Raw genomic sequence first — 14484 nt, 5'->3', positions numbered from 1 at the left:
AAATCTTACAAACCTTGCCATCATTCTAGAGAAGTTCATCTGAGCCACAGTCGTGTCTGTGCCTCTAAACTCAGTGAGATTTGCAATGGAAGGTCACAAAGCAAGGGATGGTGGGGGTCAGTCTCTGCCAGTACAGGAATTATTTTTTAAGCCGTAAATATTTGCCCATGCATTTGTCCTGTAGAGAGCTGAGAAAATAAAATTTTTTAAACTATTACAGGCCAGATCACAGTAAAATAGTTTACTCCCCTTCAAAGATACATATGAGTCTGACATAAAGTCACACACCAGTAACTGCTACAAACACACATTTCTGTAGGTAGTCACGGAGTGCAGAGCAAGACCTGAGCTCTGGCTGCTTCTATACAATGTAGATGAAGAAGAAAGAACGAAACAGCAACAGGAACTGTCTGCCACTGTCTGGTCAACAGCATCAACTCCAACTGTGGCGTTTTCCGGGAAGCAGAGATGAGAACTCCTGGCAGAAACCCTTGGGTAGCAGGCATTGTAAAACAAGCACTTGGCTGTCCTGGTGGGCTGCTGCTTTTCTGCCTGCTTGACAGGCAGGATTCCTTGATACATCCTCATTCAAGCAGCTTTCCCACCTATGTGTCATATGTGTATATGAATAAATAGAATTTCCTGCTAATAGAAAAATTACCAGAGTATGATTAATGATCAGTGATCTAATACTCTGAGAAAGTGAGGCAAAAGCCCTGGCTAAGCAGTCTGAGGAGCTGTGGAAAAGGAATTCTCCTATTAGCGGATCCCAGTGATTCTTCATCAAACCAAAACACCTATTTACATGACTGAAGTATGATGGGATGATATTTTTATCCAGAAGTCTGCACTTCATCCAGAACAGATGTTTCCACTGACCTGACTCACATCTGCTGTAGCAGAAACCAAAGGGAGCTGCCTCTGCTCTAAATGTACCCATAGCAGACGTCTGGTTAGATGGGTCCTACAGGAAAAGTGCTAAAATGAAATGCTGTTCCTGTAAACTGTTTGCCTGAAAGCAAAGAGGATTGAAAGATCTCTCACTCAGTTATGTAAATAAGGAATAACTCCACCAAATGCAATGTTTTGATATTTTTATAAAATCACTGAAAATAAAAATCCTACCAAGCTTTCTGTATTTTCCCAAATATACATATTTTTTAAAAGTATCTGAATGGATTTAACTCTAATGATCTTATAATTGAGGTATTGTTTACAGCAGATGAGAATCTGGCCCACAGTTTATTATGCAAAATCATTATCTTGTGCACTGGATTAATGAACACACTAATACAATTCATCAATCTCCTCAGGTATCATTGCAAGTTTTTGTGAATGAGATATAATGTAATCATATCACCTCATAACTGTTGATAAGATCCTTTAGAAACCTTAATCTTGTCATGCACAAATGCTTCTAATTACAGTAAAACAATTATCTTGGTGCAAAGGAAATGGACACATTCTCTGGTAGCTGCTGACAGCTGTTCTTGAAATGAAAACAAGAGGAAAACTATGCAAGGTTTTTCTTTTAAAGGGACAAACTTCATAAATATAATAATATTTACTACAGAACTGAGTGTTTATTGACCAATGACACTTCTCTGGGTATGTCTGCCATAACTATGGATTCAGATTTACGGGTAGCCCATTAAGTTAATTAGTGCATTGAACTTTTAATGCTATTTTTCTGTACTGTGTTGTCAGATATTTTTTTAATACCTCTAAATGCCTCCAACATGCACTCTGTTCTTCTCTCAGGGGAAGAACATGTTTTTACAATTGTCCAAATCCAGACGTTTTGCTTGATACTATGTTAATCATTCTACTTCTCCACTGTACCTTAGTTATTTCCCATTTTGCCATCTCAGATATTCCTTGGTGTTCACCACAGTTACTGGCAGCAATGGATACTTGCCAGAGAAGGGGCAGTCCACTAGATCAGATTCCTAAGAGCCCCATCCAACCTGGCCTTGGATGAGGTATCCACAGCTTCTCTCTGTTCCAGTGCCTCACCACCCTCACAGTAAGAATTCCTTCATAATATCCCACTTATACCTATTCTCTTCTCTCCTGAGCTGTTGAAAATAAAGCATTTCTTGTTGGCTCCCTGCTTTTCAAGTCCTGTTTCAGAGGACACGCAGCCATCTGAGAAGCTTCAGTCACAGTACCAGATGACTGGGATGTGTGCATTGTGTGTGCAATTTAGGATAATTAAGCAGAATTAAACTACATAGGAATAAATGCTATGGAGTTCTGCATTTAGTCCCAACAGAGCTGGAGGAAACTGACTTTTATGGCTCATCTCCTGAAATGTCTTCTATCCTTAACCTATTGGATATTCTCAGGCATTTTCAACACAGGAAATCTCTGTTGGACCTGTAGATTATGCCAAGTTAAAGTAAATTTATGATGAATGAGCAGTGAAGCACTAGATATTCTGTACTCACACTGTCCATTAGGCACATTTCTGCAGACAGCCTTTTCTTGGCAAACTGTCTTCTCATTGTAACTTACTTCGAATTCCCCTGTTTTTCCACAGTATTGGTTGATGTGTTTGGAACTCAGTTCCAGTCACCCACAGTCAATCCCACCTTGCTGGCTTCTCTCTCATAAACTTTCTGATGTTTTATGTCCTCCAGGTTTTGCTATTACTTTAACTTAAGGATGCTTGGAGTGTCTAGAGGAATGTACCTCTATCTCCAATAGTCACATATGCACAGAAAAGGGTTGCAAACACCTGCTTTGTAGTTACAAATAAAAATACACAAAAGAAAGAAAAATATCAAGGGCAAAGCTTCAAAAGCAATGTGACCCAGATATTTATGGCCAGTCTTTCAAAGTTGCCCACAGGCACACAGGATGCCTAAAGACATCAGTGCTGGCTCTAAATCCTACCCTTGGGCACAACAACTGCAATAACAGAAGCCAACATACCTTCACATGTCAGGAGGAAGTATTCCAGATTGCGGCTGAAGGACGCACTGAAGTAAGTGCAGTTTTCAATCAGATCACAGGACAGGCACCGCCTGTTGAAGTTTCCATTTGTGCTTGCACTGAAAAGGTTAAATACAAGTCCATGAAGGTCACTGAGCAAACGTTGTCTGAAAGCAACACTACTTGAACCTTACGGTAGAACAAGAAAATGAATGTAATGTGTCCAACGTTAGTAAGAGACAGAGCATTTCCATTTGGTTGAGTTTAAATAGCAGTAATGGCTTTTTTTTTTCTCCTGCCTGAATGAAGAATATATAAATGGATACTGATGTCATTTTGCAAGGTCAGGTGGTATTGAAGGAAAGTATAGTTTTTAAAAGAAAATGATGGTTGCAATTGCACAAGAGGAAGTCATAATTTGGTGGATGAGGGCATGAAACAAAGGAGCAGGGTTTCTACACTTATAACAGACAATAAAGAGCTGGAATTGCTTTTTAAAAGTTTCTTACTGGTTGCCTCACTGGTCTGATTTGCTTGCTTCTGCCTCAGAGGCTAAATGCTTTTTTGCAGTTTAAATAGTAGTTTTTATAGCATCCAAGCAGAAAGGAGAGATTGCATTTAGGGATCTGTTGCTGAAGAAGGTAATGTGGCCTGTCCATATGCTCAGAAGTGCTTCTAAAAGTCTACTACATGTTGTAGAATGAAATACTGATCATTAGCGAATATTAATAAATGACATTTTGCACCATTATAGCATTCTGAAACTTGAGCAGCTTTGCCTGGACTCATTTTTTAAAGTGAGATTTTCTTCTCATTTCAATAGAAATGAAGGGTTAAGATATGTATTTTTTTTTCCTTTTCTTCAAGAAAATAAACACTGAGCTGAGCTACTCTCAAAAAACTGGGGAGTGCAGTGAACAGGCACAGAGGTCTTAAAAGGGAAAAATGATTTGACTACAGGTAATTTAGTTCACTCTATTTTCCTTCCCACTGAGGAAAGAGAAAGGCATGATACCATGTGAGAGAAGGAAATTGTACTGACTGTTGTTTATCAAACGATGCCATCGCCAACTCTGCCCTTCATTGCAGATGTTGTGATGGCAGCAGAGTGACTGAGAAGAAAAATAGGACAAGTGGAATAATGATTCAAAAATGTTTGTTGAAAAGTTTGTGTTTCCTCCCCTTTGTAATCTGCTTCCACAATACTTCACAATAGCTACACTAGCAATAGCTTATTATAAAGTCGTCTTTTACTCATCAAACACTTAGGGAGGATACTGAACTCTCCTGGAACTGCAGAAAAAAGTTTGTAAATATAACACACTGTTAATTCTTTTCAGTTTTGTGAAGAGGTGAGCTGCTATCAAATTTCCATGAAAATGGCTATCTGAAAGTATAAGAACAGTTTATACCATTAGTTTATGTAATTCTGAATTCTTTCAAGGGTGGAAAGTTTTGTGACAGTCAATCTTAAGATCAATTTAAAATTGGCATTACTATGAGAAAATTGCTAAATGTAAAAGATTTCCAAATGTCAAGAGCTTTTTTCACTATGGTTATGCTGTTTTGTCTATTCCAGTGACACACTGCAAGATCTTGCAATGCCACTAAAGACAAAAACTTAAGAAACTGCTTCTGTTGCAATTGCTTATGTAATGATTCGTGTAAGACTGAAGAAATGGGAAATTCTGTATGTGAGGTTAGTAAGGCACATACCTGTATAAATGTCTCCTCCTTGGTAAATCTTCTGTGCTGTGGAAATAACTGTGGGGGAAAAATCAAAAAGGCAATTGTGTTTAGAAGTACCTCATGCAACAACATCTTCATGCACATCATCATTTTCCTGATCTTGTAAAGGCAAGGAAAGTTTAAACTGAATTAGAAAAACATAGAGAGGGACACATCACTGCAGAGGTTCAAGTAAGGATGTCGTAGAATGCACTGCAGTTAAAGCAAGCATGGAAAAGTTTGGGTCCTAAACTGGTCCTGTCAGTGAACCAAAAAGGATCAAGTGGACAAGTGAGAGACATCCACCTTTTTACATTAAGATTTATGGCTCAGAATTTCCTTTAAATGTTTGTTTGGTTTGTTTGTTTTTTGTTTAGAGCCAGTTTTAAGTCCTCTGACCACCTTTTATTCTTTGCGCAGTTAAATAGCAAACCAGGGCCTGATGTGAAACCCATTGAAATATCCTCTTAGAAAAGGAAGGCAGAGTATGAAGCAGAGGAACACTTCATTGTCCCTGTTTTGTGCTGAGACTGTGATGAACTCCTTTCTGGATGTTTATCCCAAAGCCCTGTTGTGCAGTGGCTTCTGAAGGCAATACAGACATGCTGCTGGAGGTGGCCAACCTCAGTCCAACACATGGGGATGAACTGATCTCCCAGATGTCATTTCATGTGAATAAGGATGGACCACAGGAACAAATACAGTATCCATGGGGTGAATAATATCAGGAAGCATATTCATCCCTGCTGATCTGCTTCCAACGAGCTGCACTTGCCCAGGCATACACTTGGATTGCACAAACTGTACGTGTTGTTTTCTGCTTGGCTTGCCAGTTAAAATGCAAATAAGACTTTGGTGCCAGTTTGCTGCTTAGACCACTCCTGGAAGTGTTCAAGGTCAGGCTGGATGGGGGCTCTGAGCAACCTGGTCCAGTGGAAGGTGTCCCTACCCATGGTAAGCAGGGAGTTGGAACTAAATGATTTTTAAGGTCCCTTCCAGTCCAAGTCATTCTGTGACTCTATGTTTCTATGATTCTATATTGTACTGAGTTATTGGCAATTGAGAGCATTCAAAACCTTGAAGAAGCATTGTGCTTTTAATGATAACTCAAAGTTTATTATATTCCAGAGACTTTTTACTCAAGTTTCAGTGACATTAAGTAACTCAGAGGTGAGAACCTCACATCCATCTGAAACTTCGCCTGGAAAGGAATCTATATGTTATTTGATTCCAGAAAGCCTTGCAAATATTTTATTATGTAATTTCCTGACGTGTATTTGAAAAAGTGAATATTTACAGAAGTTATTTTACAAGCACAAAGGGCAGGTGTGAAGAACGGTGGGGGTTTTGTGGTTTGTTTGGTTGGTTTTTTGGGGGGGGTTTTGTTTGTTTGTTTTGTTTGCTTGTTTTTTTAATTCTACCTAAATACTTTTTTTCCCCCCCTAATGTATGGATATTTTTGCAGGTCAACAAAGGATTCTTTCTAAAACTGACTATCTAGGTGGTCAATGAAAATAGACTTCTTTCCTTCACAGGCTAAATTCAGAAGTTGCAGCAGGAGAAATTACTGCTCTGCACAAATATATTTAATATTTGTAGAAAGAGAGGTTTGAACTGTACAGATAAAATCAAAGTAACACAAGATATATGTAATAGTGTGAGAGGTTAAGCCAAAAGGGAGACAGCTTCTCCTGCTTTCTTATCTCCACCTCATGCTCATACACTTCAGATGTATACACAGCACAGTTGTAACTGACCCCACAGCCCAGGGCTAAACAAGGGAAGACTGATTTGTCAGGCCAACGTTTACTTACATTTTATGCCTCTTTTCATCATATGCCAGTATCTTTGTCACATCCCAATCGCCAGATGTAATAGCCTGTAAGTTGTCGCTGCTACTGTTGGGCTGCCAGACAGAATAAAAGAATATTAGATTTCTTTACTCTTAAAAGAAGATACCTGAGCACAGCTCCTCTTCTGAAGAAGACAGCTCTTTTGACTCCACTGCCCATGAAAAATAAACCTTGCATCTGCAATTTCCACCACCCCACCTGCTATTTCTGTGAATCTGCAGGCATAGAAATAATGGGGAGTCAGAATCATCTTAACCATAACTCCACTGAAGTTAATTATGTGAATTCAGCACAGAGCAGCTTCAAACCCCTTCCTCTAATCCAGCATGCCCACATGCTTCTAATTAATTTTTTATCGCAGGGCAGCGATTTACTTATTCATTTACAACTGAGGTGGTATTAAAAAAAACTAAACCAAACCAATGACAATATTTGCAAAGACACGGTTGACCTTTTACTTCTAAGTGTTTAATTTGTAAATTCATGTTATCTCATGCCCAATAAAGCATCATTGAAGTTTTTTTTTTTCTTTTATGCACAAGACCTTTCTACATTTGTACCTCCCAGTCTTGCCGGTACAAGCACAGGTACTACTTTTCATTGCTGTCTGCCTCAGGTGGCAGTGAGTGAGTTACCTGTGATGATGACATGGCAATGTGGTAGAACTTTCCACGTCCTCCCTGGGGAATGGCTCGGACAAAGAAAAACTTCCGACCGTCCTTGGAAAAAATCGGCTCTTCGTTCTGTATAAGCAGCAAATTTAAGGATTGTTTTACTGTTCATTTATGGTATTTAGAGTTGCTCAGCACTGCAAACCCTGGTGAAATTAATTCACAGTGAAATAGAAAGTGCTCCTTGACAGCAACCTGAGGCAAACAGAAAGCCCACTGAAAACTGAAGAAAGTTTTGAAGATTATTGGTTCTTGCTCTTGGGAAAGCAGACACTTTTCAGCTGTGGGAAGACGGAGACAGGCAACAAGGAGAGTTTCTTTGCTATAAAGTCAATTCCCATTTGCAAAGCCAAAAGTACACATATACAGCTGACTGCTTGGGGCAGTTGGAATACAGCCTTTAGAGCTCGTTTGAACCTTGCTGGCACAAGTATGACAAACCCTGTTTACTCTGCTGGAAGAATGGATTTGTTCCTGTCCTGGAGGAAACACAACTAACAGCATCTAACTACTGTCTTTTTCTCCTGTCTTACAAATGCTTATCTCACTGAATTATTTATGAAGGAGAGGATCTCTTGCAGAACTGTCTTTGACACAGAGCTCCCAGGTGAATGTGGTGATTGACTTTTAGTGGGTGACTAGAACTTTCAACCAGAGATAGAAGAGACTCAGCAGAAGGAAAATCAAACACCACATACGGCAAGCAAGCATCTCCTGGAAGGATGTCTTCTTTTTGTAGAGGAACCCTGAGGCACATGAGAAGTCACTGCATGAGATGGTTGAACAGCAGGCTACAAGGGAAAGCAGAAGGATGGTCCATATGGTGTGACACAGGAGCACTGTGCCAAGGGAACTGGCTACATGAAGCTTACTCTGAATCTCGAGTAGCTGGGACTAAATTAAGGGCCAAACCTCTGCTGAACCTCTCCCGTGATATCAGGCTTTTCTGTGGCTGGATGAGCCCTGCCTTCCTTGGCCCAGCTTTGTGGACCCTTCTTCCAGGGCAGTCAACAGGGAGACTGTTGCTCAGCCTCTTCTGGGTCCTCCTTTGGTTTAGTGTTAATCAAACACTGTGGCTTTCTGCTTGGCACGTGCCAAGCAACTGGCAAGAACTGGCAAGAACTTCACTGTTCTGGGAGACCTATGGCTCATACAAACACCTACAGCCAAGGAATAAACATTTTTATTTCTCACAAGCTAGCACATTATTCTTGCTGTATGTGCCTTTGCTCCCAGTTCTTTACTGATTAATTCTTTTCCACTATTTTTCAGATTTATCAATGCTATATTAGGTGTTCAAATTGTTCCTTTTTCCTTTCATTTTCCCCTGCTTAGGTTTTCAGTATATTTTAAAATATGCCCATTTACAGCGTCTTGCAGCTCTAGGAAATAATGGTTTCATTTGTTTCTGACATTGTTCTGGAACCTGAAACATGAAACTCTATATTATTTCCAAATGCCTTTCATAACATGAGAAAACTCATTGAATAATGACTGTGATAGCTCGGGCAAACCTTCTGCTCGACAGGTTTTCTTTTACTGAGGTAAGTAGCAATGATTTCACCCTCCATTTCTATATCTGTGCCTTCTGCATTATGTATTCCAGCAATCCATCTCTGCCAGCAAAAGCAGGCATTGTGCAGATGAGTTTGAGGTTCATTCATAGTTACAGGGAAAGGAGTTTCATGGTACAGGTGACAGATGTGAGGTTTTAGCACTGGGTTGATGTTACAAGACGGGCTGTTTGCACATTCCTGTTACTGGAAAGACAACACATTAATACAATCAGAACTTTGTGACAGAGATGATGACAGATCCCAGGTGGTAAATGTGGGGACAGGCTGAAATTCTCTTGTAATAGGATTTTTTACTGTAGGGAGCTACACTGAGCACATTATTAAAATATTCTGTATGTGATATGAACTGTCTGAGCCTTTGGTCGACTATTATTGACTGAATCCCACAACACCAAAACAGAACAGCCCTCCTTGAAAATAACAGAGCAGTTTAATGCCAGTAAAAGAAAATACTTTTACTATGCAGCAGGTAGGGAATGTTTGGAAGTTTTTGCCACAGGAGGTTTATGGAAGCAGTTGGTATGAGAAGGTGCAAAAAGGCATTGAAGAAACTCATTTTTCATTAATAGATTTTAAAGGGAATAGACATGGTTATAGTCTCAAATGTCTGTAATGTTTTGGTGTAGATGATGGTGAAATATGAGAGGACTGGACTGCAGAAAGCAGACAGGTCACACACTGTCCTTAAATACATCAGCTGCTGTGCCTGCTGAGGACAGAATGACAGGACAGAGGCAGTGGTGAGATTCCATAGGACACTCCTGAAGTCCTTATGGTTCTTCTTGTACTTTTGCTCAGCCAGATCTCCACATTTAGACAAATGAATTCTGCCCAAATAGTCAAGGCCAGTTTCCAGAAACCCTCTGTCTTGTGCAGATGAAGGACAAAGCTGTTTTCCTGTCAGCTGTGGGTAGAAGTAACTCAGTGCTGCGGATTCAGGTACAAGGAAAAAAGAGTAAAGTAACTCTTGTATGATTCCACAGCAGCTTAAAGTGAAGCTTAAATCTGACTAAGTAAGCGTGACTAAGTGTCCCATTTGCCTTTCTGTGTGAACAGCCTGGCTCAGGAAGCAGAACTACCCAGAGCTGCTCACCTGCGATGGGAGATTGTCCCCTGGGTGGAGGAGGAAGGAAGTAGGTGGCTGTAGATGATGACTACCCACTCAGAGCTGAAGGAACAATCACTAAACAAAGGATGACCCTGTGGCTGGAGAATGAATTCGTGGGACTAACCAACCTGCACTGCTATCGGTAAAAGAAAGAGGCAGCAACTCTATTTCCAGCAACCTGCTCATTGCTGTGTATAAAATGATGCCACCAGACTTCAGCTTTAGTGGAAAAGGTAAGGTAATGGGAGACTTCTGAAGGGAACTGTACTTCCTACTGGGTTCAGTGCTTCAGAGTTACACAATAAAAAAGTCAGTGTCTGCAAATAGTCAGGAGAAGAAACCCAGGAGTGCATCAGAGGCTTATCCCAAGTTTGGCAGAATCAGGATGAGTGAGGGGACAATTCTAAATGCAATCTCAGCTTCTGTAGGTCTTAGAGAGGAGCACAAAGTCCTAGAGTAAAGAATAACAATTACACAAAAACAAATAAATTGGGAAATGTCCCAATAATTTAAGTGTCACAGGCCCATAGCTCTGATAAACAGATAGGTGTGACATGGATCCTTTTAACCCTTTGTATATTGGTAAGTGCTTTGTTTAAATCCAACAACAAAAAACCAAACATCCAACACGTGCATCGACTCTACTGGGATAATGAAGTCACCTCCTCTTTAGGGCAGAGGGGGAAGATCTCTTTCCATCTCCTGACACACTCAGCCCCTGGGGCAATGCTGAGCTTCACCCTCCATCCCTGTCTCCATGCTCAGCTGTGGCTGGGTGCACCATACCTGGCCATCTGAGAATGGCACCTGCACCAAAATAGAGGGTCATCAGCTGGAGAGGAGAGGAGCCTGTGCCTCTGGGTACCCATCCCCTCCACTGGATCAAATCAGGACTCTTCGTTTAAGTATCAAAAAGATTTTTTTGTAGCCAGAAGCTGCTTTTTAGCTCTGGCAGATGACTTTGGCTATTTGAGTTATGGGACTCTGGGTCCTCTTTCTGTTGTGTCCCTCATCTATAGTCCAACATTAGGTCAGTAACGGGATAATTCCATGGCAAAAGGGCTTTACAGGGTGAAAAAGTGGGTCTTGTTCACAAGTTTCTCTGAACTCTGTTTTTATTTAAAAGATCTCATTTTGTACTCCCTATTAACTACATGTAAGAATAATTACTGGGTTTTCATGCAAACAGGATTAAGGCAAGGCAGTAATAAAAGAAAGATGGTGTGAGGTGTTCAACATCTCAGCCTTTTGACAGAGCAAGTCTTTAGTTTCAGACTGAGGTCATCTGAAACACCAGTGAAACAGGGGACTGGAAAGTAAAATGCAACCCAAAGAAACTGTTATCAGGGGAGGGCAGCCAACCCACACAGAGAGTTTTGGAGGTTATAAGTCTCTAAGCAATTTTATGGTAATCTCCTGATCCTGCCAACGTCAATGTCAAAGCCTTTAAAGGGGGAGTTGCAATTGCACCCTGGTTTATAATTAAATTTTTTTTTCCAGCCACATTCACAATTAAATAAATAAACTAATTAAAATGCCAGTAAAGTTTATCTTCAGCAGGTGCTCAGAAATTGTGTTATTTCTCCCTTGCTGACTCATTGTCTGTACATGACCATCACTGGTACTACTGGAAAATGGCTTCTTCACAAAAATTGAAACAAAATTGTTTACAGCTGTAATTACTGCCTCAAAGAATTTGTATATTTAAGCAAAATTAAATGTCTGGCTTTTATGCTCAGAAGTGCACAAGCAAGTATATAAATAAAAGAAGTAAAAACTTCCAGAGTCCTTAGACAGTTTTAGTAAACATGTGCCACCTCATCTGAAAAAGAGTGACAGATACTTTCTAGCAAATCCCGTGTAAATATTGTATATTTCTCATCATGTTTTAAGTAGTTTATCCTATTTTTCAGCTACACAGACAGTGACTGCAGTATTTCTCTTTGCCTGTGTTGGGGAGAGGCTCTCCAAAGATTTTGGACTTGTGTAAAATGTATTCATGAACTTAAGCCCTCAAGGAAATGAGATCATTTGCTATGACCTTCCACAGACTATTAAATGACACTGAGTTGCCAAAACACTACAACAGAAGTCAAGTTCATGAGTTGTACACCCTATCTCAGAACTCCCAGTATTTCAAACAGCTGAAAAAAAGTCAACCCTGTCATCCTTGGAGACTCCCTCATGTCCCTGGTATAAACTCCTTGTCTCCTGCTCCCAGCTGACTGTGAGCTTTGTCCCTATTCCAGGAAGACCAGATGCACTTAAATTTCCAAGAAAAAGGTAAAGCCTGTGTATGCCTTTCAAACCATGCATATGGAGCACTTTTAAGGGTTTTTTTAAAGAAAAAGGCAAGCAACTAGACTCCTTGGTCCCAGTGATTTAAAACTTCTCAGAAGGAGGTCTGGTCGAAGGAGCACACAGAGAAAGGTGGACAACCAGGCAGTGGGTGCCTTCTTCAGGGTGAGCTGAATCCTGCCCAGGGTCCATTGACTGTGTGGCCCCACTGCTCACCACACTGGGTGTCTCCAGAGGGGATTTGGCACCTGGCTGATTTGCATATATACTAAAATGTCTCAACCAAGGAGTCTTCATCCCCAGCTGAGTCACGTTCCTGAGCTCCTTCAGTACCTGCCTGATGTGCAATTATCTCCTTCTTGAAGAGGTTAGTGGACTCACACTAGCATTTAACATTTTCACATCATTCTCATAATCAGACACGCCATGAAAATAGTTTTCCAGTTATCTAGATTAATGTGTCATAAAATAAAGGGTAAATATAGAAAATACAATTATCCTAGTGATCATATTCAGCCAAAACTAGAATTTAAAGTGATTTTGTTGTCAGAAACACAGGGGAAAGAGCTCTATAATTCTTCAGACTCTTACAAAAGCTTTTGAAGGGTGCTATCAAATGTCTCCAAAGTCCATAGAAAATGTTATCTTAGTTTAGTACTGAGATGTCTGAATTATTTTGCTGTAATGAACAACCTTCTCTAACATCAAACTAAGTGTATGGTCTCAATATAAGTATATGCTCTTTGGAGATATAGTAAAACAAAATATATCTCCCTGGAGCAGGCCCATTAGAGACTGACAGATCGTTTACTTCAGATATTGAGGATAAAGTATCATCTTTTAATGCCTGTCCATGTAGTAGGTAAGTAACTAAAGAACCACAGCAGTGTAAAAACACAAGTTCTGCTATACAGTATTAATTCTATAAAACACAAGTTCTACTATACTGCAGTAAACAGCAGTGAAAGGATTACAACTATCTTTCAACTTATAAAATAAATGAATACTGTGAAGTCCTTTTTCTTTTTTAATATATAATATCTGGGCAACTTATCTCGACTTGGCTTGTCTTTCAAGCTTTTGTTTCCTACTCAAGCCAACACACTTCAGCAGTTTCTACTCTATACCTGTGCACACCAGCAAAAGATTATTTGAAATGCTTGGAGCACAAACTCTATTTCCACTGTACAATCAATTTTCATCTGAATCACACACAGCCCATTGCTGCAGGACAGCCACTTGAACAGAGGAGAGCATTGCTCTTGCTATGAACTGATGTAGTGTAATTTCTACATGTTCTTGGCTCCTCTGAACAAGCTGTGACAAAAACGTGAAATGCTTTAAATCTGGACTTGGAAAAATATATAGTAGAAGATCTTTATCAGACATGCTGCTCCCTGTCTGGCATTCACACAATGCTTGAAAAACAATTCAGTATGGTGGCTGAACTGGTATCACAGCTTCTCTCTCAAGAACAGCTTAATCAAACTTGAATCACTTCACAAACTGATTCCTGGGCAAGTGTTATATATCACAGAATCACACAAAATATGCTGAGTTGGAAAGGACCCACGAGGATGATCGAGTCCAACTCTAAGCCCCGCACAGGACCATCCCCAAGAGTCACACCATGTGCCTGAGATATGATCTTTAAGTAACATAAAAAGTCCTATCATGATTTTGTCTCTGAATGGAGCACAGATCCTCAATTAAAATGACCATAAAACAAGCACCATACTGTTTAAATCATTATCAGTCTCAAGGCAGGGTATGAAGGGCTACCTCTGAGGCTGTTGAGTCCTACACAAATACTGGCAGTAGGTGAATTTTCACCATCAGCTTTTCATCTCTTTTAAATCTGAGTAAATTGCAGGCTAAGAACTATGGGACCTACCAGAGAAGATGGCATAAGATGGCATCTTCAATAAGAACTTGTTTGTTACTGAGAGACTCTTTTCTATAATACAGATCATGCCATCTTCCAAGTATCTTTTTCAGATCTGGAAATCAGATTTTCTCTTTGGTGGAAAACACAATGAAACAAAAAACCTGCCAAAACCTTGACTGCAAGGAGAAGATCGATATTACCTGTCTGTGTAGCCAGGCGTCACTCTCATCTTCATGTTTCTAAAACAGAAAAAGAACATTAATACAAAACTTGTCATTTATTACATTTTGCTCATCAGGGCAGGAAGCTGTTGGATTGAATTTGAAAGGTGTTTAGAAATACAAAGAAACTGTTTCAATATATGCTTCAGGAGTGGAATCCAGTGGCTCCTCTCCTTGCCTTTCCTCTCCAACAAATAAGCATG

The 14484-nt window shown here is 40.0% G+C and overlaps 1 protein-coding gene across 1 annotated transcript in view; it reads right to left on the bottom strand.

Annotated features, from left to right (window-relative positions):
• Positions 1-14484, bottom strand: part of DPP6 (dipeptidyl peptidase like 6) — a 250442-nt gene that overhangs the window by 33247 nt on the left and 202711 nt on the right. The window contains exons 12-16 of the mRNA XM_018084951.2: positions 14261-14299; positions 7154-7261; positions 6480-6571; positions 4654-4701; positions 2938-3056 (exon numbers count right to left, since the gene is read on the bottom strand). Coding sequence (XP_017940440.1) covers positions 2938-3056; positions 4654-4701; positions 6480-6571; positions 7154-7261; positions 14261-14299 — 406 coding nt within the window. The remainder of the gene's footprint in view (positions 1-2937; positions 3057-4653; positions 4702-6479; positions 6572-7153; positions 7262-14260; positions 14300-14484) is intronic.

Source organism: Manacus vitellinus, unplaced genomic scaffold (assembly GCF_001715985.3).
Source record: "Manacus vitellinus isolate BGI_N305 unplaced genomic scaffold, ASM171598v3 scaffold_79_pilon, whole genome shotgun sequence".
Lineage (NCBI taxonomy): Eukaryota > Metazoa > Chordata > Aves > Passeriformes > Pipridae > Manacus > Manacus vitellinus.
The sequence above is the reverse complement of the archived record's forward strand: the minus strand, read 5'-3'. Positions and strand labels throughout refer to the sequence as shown.